Source organism: Phocoena sinus, chromosome 11 (genome assembly GCF_008692025.1).
Source record: "Phocoena sinus isolate mPhoSin1 chromosome 11, mPhoSin1.pri, whole genome shotgun sequence".
NCBI lineage: Eukaryota > Metazoa > Chordata > Mammalia > Artiodactyla > Phocoenidae > Phocoena > Phocoena sinus.
Genome location: NC_045773.1, coordinates 35379993 through 35403786, shown reverse-complemented (window position 1 = coordinate 35403786; position 23794 = coordinate 35379993). Strand labels below are relative to the sequence as shown.

The 23794-nt window shown below is 43.7% G+C and overlaps 1 protein-coding gene across 2 annotated transcripts in view; it reads left to right on the top strand.

The window, feature by feature from the left end:
* Window positions 1–23794, top strand: part of CACNA1D (calcium voltage-gated channel subunit alpha1 D) — a 324032-nt gene that overhangs the window by 156592 nt on the left and 143646 nt on the right. For both annotated transcript variants that reach the window (XM_032650077.1, XM_032650076.1), the window contains exons 4-6: window positions 9908–10047; window positions 18848–18990; window positions 23112–23264. In XM_032650077.1, the coding sequence (XP_032505968.1) occupies window positions 9908–10047; window positions 18848–18990; window positions 23112–23264 (436 nt within the window). The remainder of the gene's footprint in view (window positions 1–9907; window positions 10048–18847; window positions 18991–23111; window positions 23265–23794) is intronic.

Here is a 23794-nt window from a genome sequence, read left to right as displayed (position 1 = left end):
TAGATGAACTCCCAGAGGCAGTGACTTGCAGGGCTTATGGGTCCTGTGCACAGAGAACCATCGCTAAGCCTGTGGGTCAAAGGGAGTCATCCAAGGAGTTGAATCTCTTGAGAAGTGAGGAGCTGCTGAAGATTCTCTTAGGTGCTTTGACTTTCAGAGAAGCAGAGTGATCCTGTAGGCCCCCGGTATCTAGTTAGGACTTTTGTTTGCAATTGACCAAAAACCGAACCTAAACTGGCTCAGTTTATTGGCTTTTGTAACGGAGAAGCCCAAAAGTGGGGGGAGAATTTTGCCTTCAGGTTCAGCTTGATCCAGGGGCTCATACAGTAGCATCAGAGCTAGGTGCTTTCCTCTGTCTGAGCTTCTCTGTCTTTCTGTTTGGCTCTCTCCTCATCTTTTGGCTTGGCTTCCCTAGGTGTTGGCTTTTCATCTTTATGTCCCCCTGGTAACTCTAGGCTTATAGCCTCTGAGAGCTAAGTCAAGCCAATGACAGAACTTCTGGCCTAGTGGCTGAGTGAAACCCAGGATTAGCTTTAATTGGACCTGGTTGGTGGGCATTGGGATACGTGCCTATCCCTGAACCAGTAACCTGGGTCACATGCCGACCCCTGTGGCCCCTGGACTGAAAGTAGGAAAGGAGCAATTCTCAGAGGAAAGTCAGGGTGCTGTTACCCTGCGAGTTTTGCTGGGTGGCAAGAAGCATAGTGAGCCACCCCCTGCCAGCTGCTTGCTTTACCCCTGCAGCCAAGCAGCAGCTGCCTCTATGCTGCCAATAAGTGAGGCCACATCCAGCGAGAGTGCCCTGTCAGCTTCCTCTGCCCTCTTCCCATGGACCAGATGTCTTTGAAGTTGGTCTCCATGGAGCGGTCAGCCAGGCCACCTTCATTTGTCATCTCGGGTACATTCTGGACGGCATCCGGGGCAGTGGCCCTGCTTGGCCTGGGTGGTCACGGGATCACTGGGCTGGCGACGGTCCTATGAGATTTCTGTCCCATCTCCTGGTCCTCCTACTGGGACTCCACTTCCAGAGCCCGGGAGTGCGGCCTTGCCCCTTCCTGTCCCGGTGGCCTTTGATGGTGAGTTTCTGATGGTTCACAGGGCTCTTTCCCACTACACTTAATCTGATTTTCACCGTCACCTGAGTGGGCAAGGGTGAGTATCCTGGTTTTATGGATGAGGAAACTGAGAAGCCGAAGGGGCAAATAGCTTAGCCGAGTGCCACAAGAAAATGGGCTCACTCACATGTGCTCTACAATTTGTACTTAGAAACCAAAGGTGAAGAAGAAGGAAGGCATGCTGCCTATTCCGGCCAGTCTCTTCGTGTGAATGTGGCATCAGCTGCCCATTGGCGGCCCTCTACGTACATACTTCATTAATACCTGCAGAGGAAGGCGTTACCTCTGTTTACATCCCAGCACTCTGAGCTGAGGCCGCCTGCTGCTCCCCATCCCGTGATCCCCGGTAGACTTTACTGGAGGTGGAATCACACATCAGAACCCTGTAAGAGTGGCCACAGCTCCTGAGGGCACCTCCTGGAATGTGTGAGGCAGCAGGTGGGCGGGTCCCTCTGGCAACCTCGGGTGACCTGGTCACCTGACAAGGCAATGGCTGCTCTTGGGTCTCGCTGCTCCTGGTTGGCTGTCCTCTCTGGGGTCCCTGGTCCCTCACACGGCTTCCCTCTGAAGCCTGAGTCTGGACATTGCTCATCAGGTCATAGAGAATTGTAATTTCACACTGGAAGACATCATCCATTCAGGCTTCTTGTTTTACAGGTGAGAAACAGAGACCCAGCCTTAGAACCTTACCTCCTCTCACTCCCACCCCCAGTCCATGGTGTCCCTCGGTCCCTTCATCCTCCCCCTCCCCTCACACCTGTGCTCCTGCAGCCCTGGACCTCTCATCACCCTTGACTGATTTGCCCTTGTGGGTACTCCTCCCTCTGACTAGAGGTGGGGAGGCCGTGGGTGCAGAGCAGGAGCTGTGAGGCTCTTCCCAGGTGTTTAGCCATGGGCGTTTTCCTGGGACAGGGCCTGCAGTATTGTTATGGGTGGGATGTCTCTGTCCCGCCCCCCCTCCCCCTCCGGTGTTCATGTGTTCAAAGCTCAACTCCAGTGGGATGTTGTATGGAGGTGGGGCCTTTGGGAAGTGATTTGGGTTAGATTAGGTCTTGAGGGTGGGGCCCTCATGTTGGGATTAGTGCCCTGAGAAGAAGAGGAAGAGATCTCTCTCTCCGTGTGTATATTTCCACCAAGGAAAGGCCAGATGGGGACATCATGAGAAGTCAGCCATCTGCAAGCCAGGGAAAGGGCTCTCACCAGACATCAGATCAACTGGCACCTTGATCTTCCCAGCCTCCAGACTGTGAGAAATAAGCCTCTGTTTGTTTCAGCCACCCAGTCTCTGGTATTTTGTTATGGCAGCCTGAGCTGACTAAAACAATTATGGAATGTCTTAGCAGGAAGGGCTATTGAATAACGTTTGGTCAAAACTTCTCATTTTGCTCATTTATTTCTTCATTTATAAATACTCAGTATCTATTTTTGTGACAGACTTGGGAATACAGTGACATATGAAATAGAAATGGTCTCTGATTTTATAAGAAATTATCATCCTAAAGATGCTACCAGAAAACTACTAGAGCTAATCAATGAATTTGGTAAAGTAGCAGGATACAAAATTAATGCACAGAAATCTCTGGCATTCCTATATACTAATGATGAAAAATCTGAAAGTGAAATCAAGAAAACACTCCCATTTACCATTGCAACAAAAAGAATAAAATATCTAGGAATAAACCTACCTAAGGATACGAAAGACCTGTATGCAGAAAATTATAAGACACTGATGAAAGAAATTAAAGATGATACAAATAGATGGAGAGATATACCATGTTCTTGGATGGGAAGAATCAACATTGTGAAAATGACTCTACTACCCAAAGCAATCTACAGATTCAATGCAATCCCTATCAAACTACCACTGGCATTTTTCACAGAACTAGAACAAAAAATTTCGCAATTTGTATGGAAACACAAAAGACCCCGAATAGCCAAAGCAATCTTGAGAACGAAAAAAGGAGCTGGAGGAATCAGGCTCCCTGACTTCAGACTATACTACAAAGCAACAGTAATCAAGACAGTATGGTACTGGCACAAAAACAGAAAGATAGATCAGTGGAACAGGATAGAAAGCCCAGAGATAAACCCACGCACATATGGACACCTTATCTTTGATAAAGGAGGCAGGAATGTACAGTGGAGAAAGGACAGCCTCTTCAATAAATGGTGCTGGGAAAACTGGACAGGTACATGTAAAAGTATGAAATTAGATCACTCCCTAACACCATACACAAAAATAAGCTCAAAATGGATTAAAGACCTAAATGTAAGGCCAGAAACTATCAAACTCTTAGAGGAAAACATAGGAAGAACACTCTATGACATAAATCACAGCAAGATCCTTTCTGACCCACCTCCTAGAGTAATGGAAATAAAAACAAAAATAAACAAATGGGACCTAATGAAACTTCAAAGCTTTTGCACAGCAAAGGAAACCATAATCAAGACCAAAAGACAACCCTCAGAATGGGAGAAAACATTTGCAAATGAAGCAACTGACAAAGGATTAATCTCCAAAATTTACAAGCAGCTCATGCAGCTCAATAACAAAAAAACAAACAACCCCATCCAAAAATGGGCAGAAGACCTAAACAGACATTTCTCCAAAGAAGATATACAGAATGCCAACAAACACATGAAAGAATGCTCAACGTCATTAATCATTAGAGAAATGCAAATCAAAACTACAATGAGATATCATCTCACACCAGTCAGAATGGCCATCATCAAAAAATCTAGAAACAATAAATGCTGGAGAGGGTGTGGAGAAAAGGGGACACTCTTGCACTGCTGGTGGGAATGTGAATTGGTTCAGCCACTATGGAGAACAGTATGGAGGTTCCTTAAAAAACTACAAATAGAATTACCATACGACCCAGCAATCCCACTACTGGGCATATACCCTGAGAAAATCAAAATTCAAAAAGAGTCATGTACCAAAATGTTCATTGCAGCTCTATTTACAATAGCCCGGAGATGGAAAGAACCTAAGCGCCCATCATCGGACGAATGGATAAAGAAGATGTGGCACATATACACAATGGAATATTACTCAGCCTTAAAAAGAAATGAAATTGAGTTATTTGTAATGAGATGGATAGACCTAGAGTCTGTCATACAGAGTGAAGTAAGTCAGAAAGACAAAGACAAATACCGTATGCTAACACATATATATGGAATTTAAGGGGAAAAAATGTCATGAAGAACCTAGGGATAAGACAGGAATAGAGGCGCAGACCTACTGGAGAACGGACTTGAGGATATGGGGAGGGGGAAGGGTGAGTTTTGACAGGGCGAGAGAGAGTCATGGACATATACACACTAACAAACGTAGTAAGGTAGATAGCTGGGGGGAAGCAGCCGCAAGGCACAGGGATATTAGCTCGGGGCTTTGGGACAGCCTGGAGGGGTGGGAGGGGGAGAGTGGGAGGGAGGGAGACGCAAGAGGGAAGACACATGGGAGCACATGTATATGTATAGCTGATTCACTTTGTTGTAAATCAGAAACTAACACACTATTGTAAAGCAATTATACCCCAATAAAGATGTTAAAAAAAAAAAAAAAAAAAAGAAATTATCATTTATTGGGAGAGACAAGTATCAAAGAGGTAGTTTTTTTTTTTAATTAAAATTTTCCATTGTGAATAGGGCTATGCAGAAATATGGTGAGCTTTGACAGTGGGCCCAAATTTTGTCTGGGAGGTCAGCAAAGCTTTTGCTGAGAAAGTGTCATTGAAGCTGAGCCTCAAAGGACAAGTAGAACTTAGCCTGATGAAAAGGCGGGAATTGGTGGGGGTTGGGGTGGGGGGAGGCATTCTACAGCGAGGGAACCGGGCCAGCAGAACACAGATATAGCTCCAAGCCTTGCGTTCTCTCCACAGCCCTGTGCTGGGCTTGTGCTACTGCCGTGTCAGGGTTGTGTGCTCACCAAAGAGGGGAGTGGACACACACGGGGGTAGGCACACCAGGTGGGTGAAGCAGCGTGGGCAGAGGCATGGAGAAGGGAAAGCATGGACTTGGGAACACACTGGGAGGGAGCAGCTCGGCCCATGATTTGGAGTGGACACTCCTGCAGGAGAGAAGCAAGCAAGCCAGAAGGTACAGAAGGGTGAAAGGTGAGGGCGTTCACCAGGGGCTCAGGCTGGGATTGAAAGAGAGGGCCTGTGAGACGTCGGGATCAGCTATTCATTGTCTCTACACTCTGACCATTGATTCCAGGTGTGTTATAGGCAGGGTTTTTGGTAACTTAGAAAGATTCCTACCCTGCTTGTTTTGCTTTTTGGTACATATTGCTAGAATCCCAAGTTCTCATGTTTGTATAGTCCCCTTTCAGTCTGGCTTTGTTGCTTAATTCCTTCTCTTTTTTTCTTCTCTACCTCCTATTAGCACCTGTGAGTACTTTACGTGTGCCCTGTATGGTGCTGGATGCTGGGGTTTCAAAGACAGTAAGAGATGATCTCTGCCAATGGGGAGCCCGGGACTGCAGGACACAGAAGGGATATGTGTGTGGACGGGAGACTCTGTACCTTCTGCCAGGGTGTACGCCAGGAGGCCACTGCAAAGACTTGGGCCCTGTGGGTGGATGAGCAAAGCAGAGAGGTGAACCTTACATGGCTCATCAAGCCTTTGTTGATCTTTTGACAGCAGGCCGGGAGCTCTGTGAGGGTAGGGGTCAGGCTTTCTGAGGAGGACCCAGGTGCTCAGGGATAGATGGGTAGATGATGGATGGGTGGATGAATGGATGAACGGATGCATAGATTGATGGTGGTTGCATGGATGGATGAATGGATGGATAGATTGATGGTGGATGGATGGATGTTAGTACCACAGCACTAGTAAAGGGATGCTTAAAAATAGGACAGCTGCCAACCAAGTACAGTCAAAGATCCTGGCATCTCCTATTCCCTGCCGGTTGACACTTTCTGTTTCTCAAGGCTCTGTGAGGGATTAACTGGTTTAGAGACTCTTGGTTTAGAGCCTCTCGGTTTAGAGCCTCTCGGTTTAGAGCCTCTCCTGTTTGGTGAAACTTCACTGTTTAAAGAAGATAAATCAGGTTGCAGAATTTGATTTTAAGTCTTTATTTCTCTAGTGACTTTTGAGTCTCATGGGGGACTTTTCATCCACATAATAGGGTGCTCTCTGGTGAAGAACTGGTGCTTTCTTAAAAGATGGTTTGCTGGCCCTGCCCACCCAGGATCCCTTGCTAGTGAGACGGATCCCTGCTGGTGGCTGCTTGAGTGTGCCTGGCAAATGCAGGGAGACTGGGGTGCAGGAATCATGTACTCTTTTTGTTTAGCCTGGGCTAGGGCTTTTAAGGTGCAGTCCCTGCCCAGGGGCCACCTCATTTCATATTCAGTTCTTGAGGGCCCTTGCTCGCCTCTTTTCAGCCATCCCATCCCTTCATCCTTTCTGTGGTTTCTTCCATCCCAGCTGCTGACTCCGTATCTTTTCTGTGCGACGTCTCACGGTCCTTCAGCCAGTTGCACGTTCCCACCCCACCCTGCAAGGAACCTGACTTTTTGGCGGCTTCCTTTCAGATCACTAACCCAACATTCTTTTCTCAAATGAACGATCCTCTTGTGAAGTAATTACCTCCCCTTCCCATGATTGTTGTTTTGCAAGATTTTTTTTTTAACACTACATTTGCTTAAATGTGGAGGTGTATTTGTTTTACTGGAGTCCTTTTTTTTTTTTTTTTTCTGTGGTACGCAGGCCTCTCACTGTTGTGGCCTCTCCCGCTGCGGAGCACAGGCTCCGGACGCGCAGGCTCAGCGGCCATGGCTCACGGGCCCAGCCGCTCCGCGGCATGTGGGATCTTCCCAGACCGGGGCACGAACCCGTGTCCCCTGCATCGGCAGGCGGACTCTCAACCACTGCGCCACCAGGGAAGCCCTGGAGTCCTTTTAAATGGCAGGACTGGGGACCAAGATGACACTGGCTTCTGGGCAGACTGGTCTGTCGTGCTCTCCAGGCTGTGGTTGTTCACCTGGCACCATGGTAGAGTCTCTGTAAGGAAGAATCATGTTACAGCAAGGTTATATTTCTTATAGTCAATTCCATCAAGTAATGCACTGAGGATTTTGGAAAGAGAAACCAACGTCTTCAAAAAGGAGAGAGAGGAGGATGAGAGAAGGGGATAAAAGATCCCTAAACAATTCAGTTGCATGAATGGCCCTTGTATTATTGTGGCAAAATTACTTGTAAGTAAACGCTAAAGAGGAAAAACAAGCTGTGTTTGGTAGGTGTACTCTCTGTTCCCTGTCTTGTTTGTCTGCTCTGCACTATAGCGCTGTGTTGATATAGGGATATAACTGCTATGAATATTGATGGCAGCAAAAGCCTTTTTTTCCCCGTCTGGCCCGGTAAATAAAGCAGAAAGGATAAAACGGGACGAGGAATTGTAAAATCCACGTGCTGTTTCCAGCTTACCTTGTTCTCTTACAACTCTAACTCGCAAAAACATGTTGACGATCTACCTTTGGTGGTCAGGGTCTAATTTGAGTACAGCAGATTGGTTTATTCAGGGATTTTTTTGCTTCTCGTTAAAGCAACAGCGTGGCTTTTCCTTTTAGCTCTCCAAGTTAGCGTCACTGCCTCATTGAAGCTTTCCTGGATCTCTCCTCTGTAGCTAGTAGCAAAGTCAGTCTCTATTCCTCAGAATATCCACAGTGGCCTGAGTGCACCTCTCGTGGGAACCCACCACACAGGGATGTGGCAGTGAACGGGAAGACGAGCCCTTGCTCTCACGAGGCTCACAAGGAGTGCAGAGAGTAAACAGAGGAGTCCTTAGAGGTCTGCGTGTGGCACGAGGGGGCACGCACGCTGCTACGCTGGGAGGTTTCAGCGGCTCACCCCAGCCTGGAGGGTGTGGCTGGCTGTGCGGAGGGAGTAGGTCGTGGTCCGAGAAGGCCTCGCAGCCTGCTGAGGGGTGCGGGGTGCATGGGATGAGATGAGCCAGGCTGAGAGCAGGACCTGATGGCAGACCTGGACGAAGTGTGAGTGTGGAGGTTGGGGATGAGCTAGGCTTTTAAAATTGAAAACACATTGACTCTGGCTAAGTGACACCACAGAGGAATTTATTAGACTGCTAGGATGGTGTTCTGAGGATCAAGGGGTGCTCTGGGGGCACGTTAGGAATGACAGGGACGTTGGGGGGAAGAACTGATGAACTGGCTTTTCAGTGTGACCAGTGGGGAGTCGATAATGGGGGTAAAGCCTGGGGTACTGCCGGGGTTAGATGGTTTCCCTGCTGGTAAAGAGGAAGGATGCAGTGGTAAGACTTGGTGAAGTCCCACCCGGGACTGGGACTCGTCTGCGATGGAGGGGTGGCACTCTGGCGGCGGACGGCTAGACCCCAGGGTGGCTTAGGCAAAAAAGTGCTCACATGGAACAAAGCAAGTCCTTGCAAGGGAGAAGTGGTCTCACCCTTTGGCCTTATCAGAGGGCAGAACTGCTTATGAAGGTGCAGAGCTGCTCTTTGTCAGTTCCCTCTCCTGGGATGTCCTCTGTGTACCACAACTGAACCCCTACCTCTTGAACCAGACTAAACCTTTCGAAGATAGGACCACAGTGGAGCCATTTTTCTTACCTTGGCTCCTGGTGTGGGGCCCATCGCGCAGAAGAGGTGCTCACTAAGCATTTCCTGAGCCAAATTTATTCGCCCCCTTGCACCAAGCATCTTAATAAATGAATTCTGTGACTTCCATTTTCCTGAGGCATTTGTAACTTTCCTCAGGTCTCACAGAGGGGAATTAATATCAGCAGAGGACTTTATGGCCTGTATGGGACAGTTTTAATTACTTACGAGTTTTCATTTAGTTATTATTTCAGTAGCTTTTTGCCAGCAAATGCCTCTTGTAAAATTAATCGCACACTTCTCAGTGGTCTATATTTCTATTGAAACCAAAGCTGTATAAAGAAAACCTTTGTAAAAGAGGAAAGAGCCAACATTTTTAGACCTGCTGATGGATGCATTTTCTCCAGCTCATGGAATCGCATGAGATGGAACTGGAAAGGTCCTAAGAGCCCTCTAGCCTGAGGGTGGCATCTCGGAGGTCTGTGGCAGTCAGATGGGAGTGGCTGCTGAGTCTGGAAGAAAAGGAGGATTCAGGGGCTGAGTCCAGGCTCCCTGGGAACGTGCGTGGTGACCCATCAGTAGTGTCAGCTGGGAGAGGCGGCACGCCAGCAAGGAGGCTGTGGGCTTGCCGTCCTGAATCCCCTCCCCTTACTGTGCAGGTGAGGAAACTTAGGTCCAAGGGATTGGAGGGACTTGCCGAGGTCACCTTGCTGCTCAGTGACAAAGACGATCCTGACTTAGAAGTCAGATGGAAACCCGAGAGGAAGAGAGGGTCAAAGCAGACGCAATTTGCTTTCTTCCAAAGGATATTCTGTTCAAAGCCCTGTGGGAATCTTTGTTGCATCCTTGTGCTTTTCTGGGCCTGATTTGGCAATCTTGGGAGGAAAACACGCTGTATTTTGCAAATGTGTGCAAATAACAAACGTGCTGTTATGTCCTAGGCAGAGTCACTGCACACACATCAAGGCAGGTTGCAAAGTGCAGTAATATAGCCACTGATGAAAAGTGTTTTACACTTAGTTGCTTATGAGAAATTCAGTGTTAGAATTAAAATGCCTTCTTGCTCCAGGTGCAGTGTTAATTGTTCCATTTCTCATAATAAAACTTTGCTTGGAGAAAAATGTTTATATCTCTGAGATACTGATCTAATCCCTGTTTCTTTTCTTCTTCCCCATCCCCCCGCTTTTTAAAATTTCTTTGTTTCTCTTCACAGGAAAAAGTAGAATATGCCTTCCTGATTATTTTTACAGTCGAAACATTTTTGAAGATTATAGCGTATGGATTATTGCTACATCCTAATGCTTATGTTAGAAATGGATGGAATTTACTGGATTTTGTTATAGTAATAGTAGGGTAAGTCCCTTTTATTTGAAGAATTTTTTTTTTTTTTTTTTTTTTTTTGGGAAAATGGGAGGTGGGGAGTAACAGAAAACAGTATTTTAAAGGAACAGGGTTGGTCCTTCGTGCCAGTGATTGCTGCCAGAACGTGTCAGGAGTTCTTTGAAGCCTGATGATGCTGCTGTCGGTCTCTGGGCAGAAACCAATGTGAAATTCTCTTGTTGTTACTCCCTCTTTCAATAACGTGTTAAGGAAGGAAGTTTAAGCTCAGCTTGTGATGTGACAGGGTTCATCTTACAGGGCCTTGGGCCTCCACAAATAGGCCAGCCCTGCTGGTGTTTTGAGTCCAACGTGTACAGCTCTTATGCTTAACACCCCATTAAGTTAAAAAACCAAAATAAAACAGTAAAAAAGTAATAAATCCTTCATAGCAGTGAGGTACTCTATTTAACATCCCTTGAGGAAAGCTATTAATTTTTTCTGCTGAGTTGGGAGAAAAGATGTGGCATTGCTACTATCCCATTTCACATAACAAAACAAGTGTTTGAAAAATATCAGATATCCGACATGAAATGAAATAAACCAGAAAATGCAAAGAATCAGGCCTTCTCCCCGAATCCTGTCACAGGAAGAAGACACCAACAGTTTCAGTTAAAGGAGAATGTTAAAATAAAAAACAGTGAAAAAAAAAAAAAAAAAAAGAAAAACAGTGGCCTGTGTTATTCTGGTCCTTCAACACCTGGAAATGTTTCCAGCAAGAGAAAATGAATCAGTGTCGGAGGAATGCTGGGTCTTTGGACCAAATACCCACATAGGAAAATAAGATCTATTCCTTTGCTGAGTCTTAGCTGCCTAGCTGTAAAATGGGTTGCTCCTAAAATTATATTTTCTCCTATATAGAGAGAATGTTAAATGGCCTTTCTGTTTTTATCTCCATGACTTCACTCAAACGGCTTCTGCAGTTGAGCAAGGTGATTTTTCTTTTGGATTATTCTTTATCATGAATCCTTTAGCTTTTCATGGGAGACTAATACTGCTGGATATTGGGAGACGGAGATAAAGTTTGAGCCTGTTCTTTCAAACCTAGGAAGTTAAAGTGGGATCCAGAGTGGTAGCCCGACAGCATGATTAGACTTACGGAGAAAAATGTTAACTTTTGCAAAAACCACCCCAGTACATTGGACTCTGAGGTATTGTGGCAAAGGTAGTGCAGCATGAACTAAAATGAAGATATGTATCGTACCTTCCTGTATCTGATGAACTTTAACAAGGAGTGGCAAGCAGGAGCCTTACAGGTCTCTTGGTTCTGGAATAATCTTGCTGTGACTCTCCTGACTCTGGACTTCCTGTTCAGCTAGAGTGTGGAGCTGCTCCATTTCTTTTGTCTCTACCCTACAAATCATCTTTCTGTCTGGAGGCATTTTTCAGATTATCATACAGCACAAAGACAGGGAACCAAGAAGAGTGCGGTAGTCTCATTGAGTTGGAGAGACAGAGACGAGTTCAGGGAGGCTGAGGTGGCTGAAATTTGAGAGGCATGATATGGGAGCAGCGAGGGAGATATTGAGAGAAAGAGGTCTGTAAGTATGCCTTGGGGTCGTCTTGAGTTTTGGCTAAAGACTAAGCTACCCTACGTGGGATGATAGTCCATAAGGCCAGGCAAAGATTACGACTAGGGAAAAAAGAAAATCTGGGGGGCTATAGCTGACTAATAACTAGGACTCACATAGGTCTTTGAGTTGTTCAAGTTATGACCAACCAGAGTGGAAAGACCTCGTTGAACAACCTGGACTGTCAGTAGAGACCCCAGAAGGGCCATTAGTAGTACGGGCTAACTAACTCTAGAGCAGGGATTGGCAAACTGTGGTAAGTGGGCCAAATTCAGCCTGCTGCCAATTTTTGTAAAGTTTTATTGTAACACAGTCACAAGCATTTGTTTACATAGTTGAGTTGTGTGGTTTAGGTCCACAAAGCCTAAAATATTTACTGTCTGGGCCCTTACAAAACAATTTTGCCAACTCTTGTTCTAGAGTAAAAACCATCTGGAACCCTTACTAATAATATTTGAAAAGAAGCCTGAAAAGGAGCAAACTGACATGCAAGTAACTTAAGTGCCTGCCAAAGCAAAACTCAACACTCTTTAAAGGAAGACAACAAAATCCAGATAATTAAAGTGTTCAGCATCCAGTCAGACATTACTAGACATGTGAAGAATTGTGACCCATAATCAGCAGGAAACTCCATCAATAGAAACAGGCCTAGAAATGACAGACATGGTGGGATTAGTGGAGAATTCCTTTACAGGACTTTAAAAACTGCTATTATAAATATGTTTATGGACCTAAAAGGAATATATGACTACAGTGAGAAAAGATGGGACAATGTAAAAAAAAGAACCAGATGGAACTTTGAGAGCTGGAAAACATATCTGAAATGAAAAATTCCCTGGATTGGCCTAACAGCAGATTAGACTCAATAGAAGAAAATAATCAAGGAATTTGAAGATATAGGAGTAATACAAAGAATAATGATGGAAAATAAATGAATACCACCTTGGTGACCTGTGGGGCAATATCAAGTAATCTAACATACATATATTTGGAGTCCCAGAAGATAGGAGATAGAAGGGAGACAGAAAAAAATATTTGAAGAAATAGTCCAAATTTTCTAAATGTGATGAAAAATGTAAACTCACAAATCCAAGAAGCTCAACAAAGCCCGAGCAAAGTAAACATGAAGAAAGCTATATCAAGGCACATCACGATCATAAATTGCTCAAAAGCAAAGATAAAGAGAAAATCTTAAAAGTAGAGAAGAAGCCAAGCAATTCTGCAAGCAACTGTGCAAGCCAGAAGACAATTGACATTTTTAAAGTGCTAGGGGACAATGCCCACGTAGAACTCTTATTCAATGAAGATATCTTTAAAAATTGAAGAAAGAAAGAAAATTTCCAGACAAACCACAGCTGAGAATTCATCAGGAGACCTGCACCTTAACAAATGTTAAAGGAATTTCTTCACACTGAAGGAAAATGACAATAGATAGAAGCGTGGATCTATACAAAAGAAATGAAGAATGCCAGAAAGGATGAGTGCATGTGTAAATATAAAAACATTTTTCTCATTTTAAAATCTTTTAAAAGTAATTGATTATTTAAAGCAAAAATAACAGCAGTGTATTGGGGGGGTTTATAACATCTATAAAAGTAAAATATATGACAACAGTAGCACAAAGGACAGAAACAAGGAAATAGCCATATACTATAGGAAGGTGCTTTGCAGTTGGTGGAGTTATTTGAAGGTAGACCATGAGAAGTTAAAGATGTATATTGTAAACCCTAGAGCACAGGCCAGCAAACTTCAGCCCATAGAACAAGAAGAGTTTATTGCCTCCCCTGCCCCCCAACGCTGACAAAGTATTTTATTGTCTGCTTTAGCAGATTAAGTTTTATTGGAAGACAGGCACACTCACTAATGTTTATGGCTATCTGGTGTTAGGATGGAAAAGTTGACTACTTGTGACAGAGACCCTATGGCCTGCAATTCCTAAAATAGTTACTATCTGGTGCTCTACAGAAAACTTTTGCTGACACTTGATCTAGAGGAGACACTAGAAAAATAAAGTGGTATAGTTAATAAGTCTGTATTGGAGATTAAATGGAATTTTTTTAAATCTCAATTTTTTAAAAAAGCAGGGAAGACAGGAACAATGGACAGGGACAATAGAAAACAAATAACAAGATGGTAGATTTAAACTCACCCTTATTTAAAATCCACCCTTACTTAAAATCCAGAGGTTATCAGATTTTATATGTGTATAAAAACAACACTCAACTCTATAGTGTCTGTAAGAAACATAATTTGTAAAGACATAAATAATTTGAAAGTAAAAGGACAGAAAAATATATATCATGCAAAACTAATCAAAAGAAAGCTATATTAATAACCAACAAAGTAGACTTCAGAAAAGGGAATATTATCAAGGATAAAGAAAGACACTTTATGATGATAAAGGTGTCATTTCATGAAGATGATGTAATAATCCTAAGTGTGTATATATATACACACACACACACGTGTGTGTGTGTGTGCCTGTATCTATGCATACATACACACAATAGCAGATCTTCAAAATATACGAAGCAGAACCTGACAGAACTGAAAGGGGGAATAGACAAATCTTCAGTTGTACATTTTAATACCCCTCCTTGAGGAGTGTTGATAGAACATCTAGTCAGAAAATCACTAAGGATATAGGGAGATTTGAACAGTACCATCAACCAATTTGACTTAATTGACTTTTTTAGAACACGGTACCCAACAAGAGCAGAATACACATTCTTTTCTCACGCGTGTGGAACGTTCGGCAAGAAAGACATATTCTGGGCCATAAAACAAGTTTCAGTGAATTTAAGAAGATTAAAATCATATTAAATTATATGTTTTGAATGAATTTAGCAATGTTTCTGGATGAAAGGTCAGTATAAAAAAGCATGTGAATTTCTATATATTAGTCATGAACAATTTGAAAATAAAATGTTAATGACATTATTATTTACTATGGCATCAAAAACCATGAACTATTTAGGGATAAATAGTACACTGAAAATGACTAAACCTGCTGAGAGAAATTAAAGAAGACTTAAATACATAGAATGATGTACCATGTTCATGGACTGGAAGACCCAGTATTGTTGGAATATCAGTTCTTCCCAAATTGAGGTATAGATTGAATCCTAATCTAAATCCCAGTAAGATTGTTGTAGAGATGGACAGATTTATTCAAAAATTTATATGGAAATTAGAGAGGCTCTAGACTAGCCAAAGAAATCTGTAAGAACAAATCTGGAACCTGATTTTAAGACTTCCTATAAAGCTACAGTAGTCAGGACAGTGTGATATTAGAGTAAGGAATAGACATAAAGATCAATGGGACAGAATAGGGAGTCTAGAAATAAACCCATATGGATGTGATCAATTGTTTTTAGACAGAGGTGCCTTGACGACTCAATGGGTTGAGGAAACATTTTTCAACAAATAGCACTGGAACAACTATTTATCCATATGAAAAAGAAGACTCTCCATTCTTACCTCATACCGTATACAAATATTACCTTAAAATGAATCATAGCCCTATATTTAAAACTATAACATTTCCAGGAGAAAATCTTTATGACTTTGGGGTAGGCAGAGATTTCTTATGACCCAAAAAGCACTTGGCATAAAAGAAATAATTGAAATTTTGAACCTTATCAAAATTTAAAACTTTTCTTCAAAGGAGACACTGTGAAGAAAATGAAAAGATAAGGCACAGATTGGGAAATAATATTCCCAATACATATATTTGTATTCCCAATACATACCAAGGACTTGTATTCAGAATTTATAAAGAACTCTTATAACTCAAGGAGATGACCCAGAACGTAAATGGGAAAAAAATTTGAATAGGTCTTCACAAAAGAAGATACGTAAATGGTCAACAAGTACCTGAAAAGATGTTCAATGTCATTGGTAATTAGAGAAGTGCCAATTAAAACAACAGTGACATAGCACTACATACCCACTAGTATTAGTAAAAAGACCAAGGATACCAGATTTTAACCAAAATATGGAGCAACTGGAACTCTTACACACTGCTTATAGAAATGGAAAATGGTACTATCACTTTGGAAAAGTTTGCCAGTTTCTTACAGTGTTAACCATACACTAACCATATGACCTATTACCAGGACTATCCTGGGTACTTACCCAAAATAAATGAGAATACATGTTCACGAAGAGACTTCATTCACAATAGAGAAAAACTGGTAACGACCCAAGTATTCCTCAACAGGTGAATGGATAAACTCATTGTGGTATGTTCATACAGTGGGATATCAGTCAACAATAAAAAGAAATGAACTGCTGATAAATGTAACAGCTTGGATGAATCTCAAAACCATAGAGAACAAAAAAAGATAAACAAAAAGGAGAACATGTTGTATGACTCCATTTAAGATTCTAGAAAAGGAAAAAACAACCTAAAGTGATAAACCAGATAAAGTCAGTGGATACCTGAGGCTGAGCTGGGGATGACTGTAGGAGGCATGAGAGAACTGTTTGAGATATTGGGAAGGCTCTCTGTCTTGGTTGTGGTGTTTGTTACTGGGGCTTATGTATTCATCAAAACTCATCTCATTGTACACCTTAAATGGGTGTATTTTATTATGTATAAATTAAGCTGCAATGAAGTTGGTTTAAAAAGTAAAAAATCATCTAGGAAACTAAAGTCGAACTGGACTTGGTCTTTTTTTCTCATTAAATATGAAAAACTTTAGAACATCAGATTACCTTTTATCTAAAATACGTACTAAATTGTAGTCAAAGAGCAGAAGAAAAGTTCAAAAAGAAAAAGAAAAATTATTATGTCTTCCCTTGAATCAAACTCCTGCTCACTGAAGTTGCCAACTGCCAACTCTGTCTTCATCCAATGGATTTTCTGTTCCAAGTCAACCATGACCTATTGCTTTTGTCAAGATTCCCAATAACAGAGACATCAAGAAAGTAATTGATATTGCTAAGATATTAACTGTTAATAATGTGACCACAGGAAGGTTCAGCGTGTCTACCGGAGCTGATATAATTCTCTTATAGCAGAGTTTGATCTGAGTCAGCTTTTATCCCACTCCTCTAAATTTCTCAATAAACATGTATTTCAAGCATTCAAGCTCATCACTTCAGCTTTTGTGAACATGGGGGGCTCATTCTGGTGCTTCTAATTTGTGTCAGTTTGGGTAGCTCCTTGCCTTTTCTTCCTGTCTTGGGGTAAACTTTTAATAACAGTCTAGGATCAAATACTTTCTCCTCTTGTCCACATCTCTTCGGGCACATGGTACTTATTTTGTTCGGGTGGGAGCAGTGAAAGGAGTAGAATCACAGAATATTAGAATGGGAAGGGCGGGGCTCTGGATCATTTAATCAGTTTTCAGAGTAGGAAACTTAGGCCCAGAGGAGGAGAGGGACTTTCCTAATGCCTCCTAACTCTTAGGAATGGAAGCATGCCCTGACCCCTTGAGCCCTCCAGCTGTCTGGAAACAGCAGCCGGCTTCCCTCTCTGTGTCAGGCTCCTCTGTGATGGGAGAGACATTGTTCACCTGTTTTCAAGGCATCACCGAAGAACAGGGGATAAAAGGGCCATAAAGTGTACATTGCAAAGGTACACTGATACTTGAAAGCAATCTTAAGTTACCGCCTGCATAAGTTATTTTCCTAACCCTTTGGGACGAAAATTCCTGTGGCTGCTGCATTTCAGAAGAGTTTGAGGTTTTCTTTCTTCCTTTTGCTTTGTTTTTATGACACTGTGAACTTGTTTTGGAGGGGAGACTTTTAACTTTATTTAGCCTTGCTGCAGGGGTTTATAGTAATTACAAAACTATGCTAATGAGAGAGACCTATCATAAATCTGATATATTTCCCCAGTCATAACCAGAAAGAGCCCACCTTCTGTAGCTTTGAAAAGGTAAAGACATGACTTATTCCCTCCCTGTTCCCCACCCCCCGCCAGGTTCATTGCTAATTGCGGTGCTGTTATTAAAACAAATGACCTGTCTTTAAGCACCCCAGAATGACATGACTTTGCCCCATCAGGACTGTAATCAGACCACCCTGTGTTTTATGGACTTAGTGTCTTGGCCATCCAGAGGCACGCCAGTGGGTGCAGAGTTTCTGCTTTCGCTGCTAATTAAACTTTGAAAACCTTTTCTTTGTTGCTGGGCCAATCATTTCCACGATCTGATTGGCCAGAGTTGATTCTATTTCAAATGGGCAAATTTCTATTTATTCTGAAAAACAAGCAACAATTCCAAAGAACAAATGTTTATTTGAAAGAGCAAAAAAGTAACTGTCAAATGAGCGGATTGCCTGAAAATAGCTTTATCCGAAAAGCCTTCTGAGAGTAGGGAAAAATTTGTCGTGGCTGCCAGATACAATATTATTCACATTTCAAAAGAGAAAATGACGATCTTAATACCTTCTCTTAGGTTTCTGCTCTTGGCCTTTGCACAGCTCCTTAGCATCTTGTGATTTACATCATTCCCTGAACAGCCCTTTGGAGGTGGAGGTGGGGGCGTGTATGTGTCAGTGACTGTATTGGAAGTGGCATAACATATCGTTTAAGATTTGGGACTCTGGAGTCATTCATTCATTCATTGTTTATTCATCACATATTTTTTTTTTTGAGTGCCTCCTGTGTGTCAGGAACTGTTCTAGGCACTAGGCTGGAACACACTAAATGAACAAATGAACACACAGACTACAGTTCCCTGCCCTTACGGAATCTAAGGGCGTCGAACATACCTGGATTCAGGTTTTAGTTCTGCCACTAGTTTGTGGCCTTGGGCGAGTTACTTGTTCTCGCCGAGTTTGTTTTTTCACGTGTAAAATGATGTTCATGATAACTCCCACTGCCTAACAGTTTTGAGGATTAAGGAGATAATTTAAAGTGTTTAGCACATGGTGAGTCCTCATAAATGGCAGCTGCTGGGGCAATTCCACTGTCATCATTGGGAGAGGGGATTCACCAGGGGGCCAGGGCGCTGACATGCTAGGATGCTCCATTGGCAAGAAAACAGGTGAGATCAGTCCCCATCCCTAGTCCTTCTAGATGTAGGGGTCACGGCCAGGAGTCACAGCCTGGTTCTTACCTCTGCTTTGCCTTCCCTTTACTTAAGCAGCAGCCTTACAGAGTTGGCCCTTGTTCAGAAATAACTGCTCTCGCCATCCTGTTTTGCTTCCCTGGGTGACAGACTCTAACATTTCTTCCCCTCTTCTTCTTTCAGATTGTTTAGTGTAATTTTGGAACAATTAACCAAAGAAACAGAAGGCGGCAACCACTCCAGTGGCAAATCGGGAGGCTTTGATGTCAAAGCCCTCCGCGCCTTTCGAGTGTTACGACCACTTCGACTAGTATCAGGAGTGCCCAGTAAGCACGTTTCGTTTCCTAAAGCCAGAAGTTTGTTGATTTTTTTCCTTCTGGGTGGGTCTCGGGATTATGAAACAGGGTGCGATGAGGTGAGTTGCTGTGTACCAGCCAAGGGCTCAGCAGGTGACCATGGAGGCCTTCGCCATTTACAAAGCACTTTTGCTTGTATTGTCACTTCGGGTCCCCGTGACAGCCCCGACCAGGGGTGGAGCGGGTGGAGGGGGGCAGTAGTGATTGTTGTCTTCCTGATTTTATATTAGAGAGAATCTTCTCTCGTGCAGAGACCAAGTGGGTGGTGGCAGGAGACCTTGAGTTCAGGCCTCCTGCTTGCAGTCTGGTCTTCGTCCTCTGACATCTGCTGCCATCAGCTCCTCCCACTCTCAGGCCTGTCCCTTTGAACGTGGTGGGTTATGGGGATGAGGGTGTTGGAGGCCTCAACTGACTGCCTTTTTTCAAAGTGAGAGCAGCAGGGGGCTGGGATCCTGAAAGTCTATTTAACTCTCCCACGGAGGGACTGTGCCCGTCTCACTCGGGGGTGAAGAGGTGAATGCTTCTGTGTCCACCCTGTATGTAGGTCACAGTAGCACCTGCCTGAAGGTGGCTGTGAGGTCTGAATGCAGTAATGCAGGGAGAGCCTTCAGTGCAAGGTCTGGAGCACAGAGAGGGCCCTCAGTGTGAGAGATGCTGTATCCCCCACGAGCCTACTCTACCTGTCTGTGCCAGGCCCTAGTTTGCTTCTTGCTCCAGATCTCCAGGCCAGGTTCAGTGCCACCTGAGTTGGAACAGATGCCCCGTCTGTGCCCTGGCCAGGAACTTCCGTAAGGAGCGTGGCATATGCTTCCCTGGGCTCTACTCATGATAGGACATCCCTACTGGGAACTTAAGAGGGTGGAAGTTTTAGTGCCTCTCCAAGGACTGTGGCTGTGAGTTGGCTGCCTGCTTCCAGCTGCAGGACAGATATGGGATTGCAGGCTGTGCCTTTTTTTCACAGCTCATAAAGCCATCAAAAGAGCACAGATCATGTTTTTGCCTCTCCAGAAGTTCTTCATGAAATTTTATTAAACCTGTTGGCACTCAGAACGCACCAAAAATTCTCTGGAAAAAAAAATTTCAAGTTTGACATTTTAAAATGCAGGAAGTGGTGTTTTATGTGTACTTGTTTTTCCAGGTTGTTCCTTTATTTTCATTGAAAAAGATCAGCACAAGTCAAAACCACAGAACCTTCTGGAAGCAATTGAGAAAAATAGAAATACCTTGGAAATGACTGGCCCTGTTACTTGTAACATGATTAAATGAGAAGTTCAGTGAGCAAACATGAGGTTTCAGATTCAGTTGTTACAGCTTAATCTAATTTCAGAGTAACCACGGCAACTTTTTTCCCCCAAAGGGCAAATGACAGGCCAGCCTGCCTGTAGTATGTGCTGTGAGCAGACATGCGGGTGCAGTGGCTTTGTGGGTCTGAGTCATACGTGAGGACTTTCTCAGCTCATGTTCATTAACTGCCTTGGAGCATCCAAGTCTCTCATCAGAGCCAGCTGGGCTTTGGGGAGATGGGTCAGGGGCTCTGCGTCGTGCTCTTTCTCATGCAGTTGGCAGCTGTGGACTAGTGATTTCTTACATACTTGAAGTTGTTAAAAATGCCTGGGAAGGTGTGACTGTTTATACTTATCTGGGAGTTGTCTAATCCCTTCTCAAGAGAACTCAGACTGTCCTCCTACAAGACATGGGAAAGAACCCTCAAGATCATCTGGTCTACGATCACCATCTTTTAGGTGAGGAAGGTCATCGAAACCTTGGGCAGCTTCTCGTGGCTAGTGGGTGGCCAAACAGGACCAGACCGGCGGCCTCCTAGTTCTGGCCCACTGTTCTTTCTGCTCCATTTCACTGCCTCCTTGGTTAGAGTCCTGTGAGATCTGTTGTACACGTCGGTTATATACAAAGGAGCCTAATGTCATGAAAGTGTACACATTCACAATAAGATACAATGTCATTATTTCATAAATGTGGCCAATCTGAAATATAATAGTTACAATAAACATAGACACACTTATGAAACATAGGGCTCACTGCCATACAGCTGAGAAGAGCTAACTGCTGGATGATGATTTTGGATGGCCCATCCATGTCTTAAAAAAAGAAACACAAACAAACCCAAATGAAAAAGCAAACGAAAAACCCCTTGCCCAAGTAGATTAGAGCATATGTTTCTTTTCCCCTCCATCTTTTCCTTATAGAAGGCAGAAACATTAAAAGTCATCCTATTGATCATTTTTTCTCCAAAAGAAACCATTTGAACATTTAAGTATCCGAAGACAGTATGTAGGAGTTTTGTCTTAATGAAAGTCTGGAAAGAGGTTCTTTGCGAGTCTGAAACCCTCTTATCGCCCTTCCCTCCCCATCCCATCCCCCAGCTCTTCCCATGTGCTTCTTATCAAGGCGAACTTTTGCTGTTATCGCTGATAAGTATTTTTGCTTGGTGCGTTCTGACTTCTAACGTATTTAATTCTAGCATCTCAGCCTCTTCCGTTCTTTCATTGTTTGAATATGTACTGGGAAAGTGAGAAGATACTAGAAAAGGGCAGTTTGGAGGAGGGAGAGACAGCAGGGAGAGGAAGGGAAAGAGAAAGAAAAAAGGGGGAAAAGAGTGAGCTAGTCGAGTGGAAGCTGAGGTTGGTTGCGGTGGTGGGAGGAGCGCAGGGCACGTGCAGGGGCGTCAGGTGGCCTGGATCTAGTCCGGCTCTGGTTTCCTGCCAACCGCTCTCCCTGCGGCTCCTGCTTCCCTCCCCGCAGTCCAAAGTGTTGCCCCGCTGTCCCTGTTCCCATGGTCTTTTCTCTTCCTGTACCATGGCTCTCAGTGTTGCTCCGTGGGTAGCTCCCATGTTTCCACGTCCCTCCCTCATCTCTCAGGTCCATGTTTCAGCCTCAGGGCACTACCCCCTTCATGTTTAAGTGATCAGACTCACCAGGTGGACAGTTGCTCTTACCCTCTCCTTCCCCGGCCCCTTCAATCTGCCTCTGCCACTCCAGGGGACCCTCCTTTGACAGGCTTGTCCTTTGTTCAGGCACTAGGATTAGCCTCTTGACCTTGCCCTGCCTCCCTGGGCACCTTCCTCTAACTCAGACTCACTTGCTGAGGTCTGATTTCATCCAGCTCCTTACCCTGTCCTCCCTGGAGGGCCCAGCACCCTCCAGCTGCCTCTGTGCCCGTCTTGCCTATTGCCGCCCCACTTGTCTTTCTAAAAAGGCTGCCTTTTGAGTTTTCCTGGGTCTCTCCCATGTATACATGTTATTAAACTTTTGTTTGATTTTCTCCTGTTTAAAATAAATAAAGAGGCTGCCTTTTGCCAATGGACTAAACTCCGGCCCTGTGATCTGAATTCAAACTCAGAGCTACCCAGCTGCAATCTGCTTGTCTTTCTTGTACCCTTTTCCACTTCATGACCGCCAACCGAGACTCACCACCCCCAGCCCACGTGGCACTAGCTCACTTCCATGCTTTTGGTACTTTCTTTCCACTGCCTGGAGTAACCTGTCTCCTCTTGCCTGCGGAAATCCATCCTCCTCATGCTTCAGGCCCTCCTGAGAGGGAGGCTACTGCCCAGTCCTCTTTCTTCTCCCCCACTCAGAAGCGATGCCTTTCATCCCTCTTTAATTTTAACTGTGTGATATTACTTATTCAGCATCTGTGTGCTACCTTAGAGTAATTTGTGTTTAATTCTTATGTCTTCTTCTGCAGCATAACCTCTTTGAGAGGAGCCACATTATTTATACCATCTTCATATCCCCCCAAAGCACTAAACCTTATGTTTGCTGCACGGTAGATGTTCAAGGAATTTTGTTGAATGGATGAACAAATGCATAAAGGAATGACTTTTATATCTGGCAGTGCCCTCTCCAGGCCTTAGTTTTTCCATCTTTCAAGTTGAGGGAGTTGTATTAGATGGTCTTTAAGGTTCCTCTTTGACTTACCTCACATCCAGGCTTAACGTTAATTAAAAGCTATGAAATACCTCTGAGTTTTATTACTGTGTGTCCTATACAGAGCAAGCATCATTAGGAATCATATCTGTGCATCACTGAAATATCTTCCTGGCTCACAAACTTATTTTTCTCTTTCCTAGGTTTACAAGTTGTCCTGAACTCCATCATAAAAGCCATGGTTCCCCTCCTTCACATAGCCCTTTTGGTGTTATTTGTAATCATAATCTATGCTATTATAGGATTGGAACTTTTTATTGGGAAAATGCACAAAACATGTTTTTTTGCTGACTCAGGTGAGTAATAAAAGATGACAGCTAACCTAACTATTTAAACATTTGGCTTTCCCAAAAACAACTTTTGTGGTTTGGGGAAGATCTAAAACAAAATGAGAGAGAGAGAGAGAGAGAGAGAGAGAGAGAGAGAGACAGGGAAAAAAAAAAAGATAGCCGAATACACTGGTGACTCTAAGACAGTTCTTAGTGTGAATTATATTCAGAATAAATGAGAATTTAGTTCCCTTTTCTATCTTGATTTCCTATGTAATGTGCTCTGGTAAACGAGATGGGGGGACCCCCTGAAACTGGACCGTGAGGTGAATCAACAGTGTTGCTCTGTATAGGCTGAGGAAAGGTGCTGTTAGAGTGGGACAGAGGAGAGAGGGGTGGATTCTGAGTAGAGGAAATGGCAAATTCCATGGAGGAGGGAAAGTTTGAAGTGAACCTTGAAGGACAGTAGGAATCCGAGATAGCATAGCTGGGAAGTAGAGTGTTGCAGGCTCTGGGCAGGGTACTTGGCTTCTGCAGCTTTGTTTCCTGATGTTCAT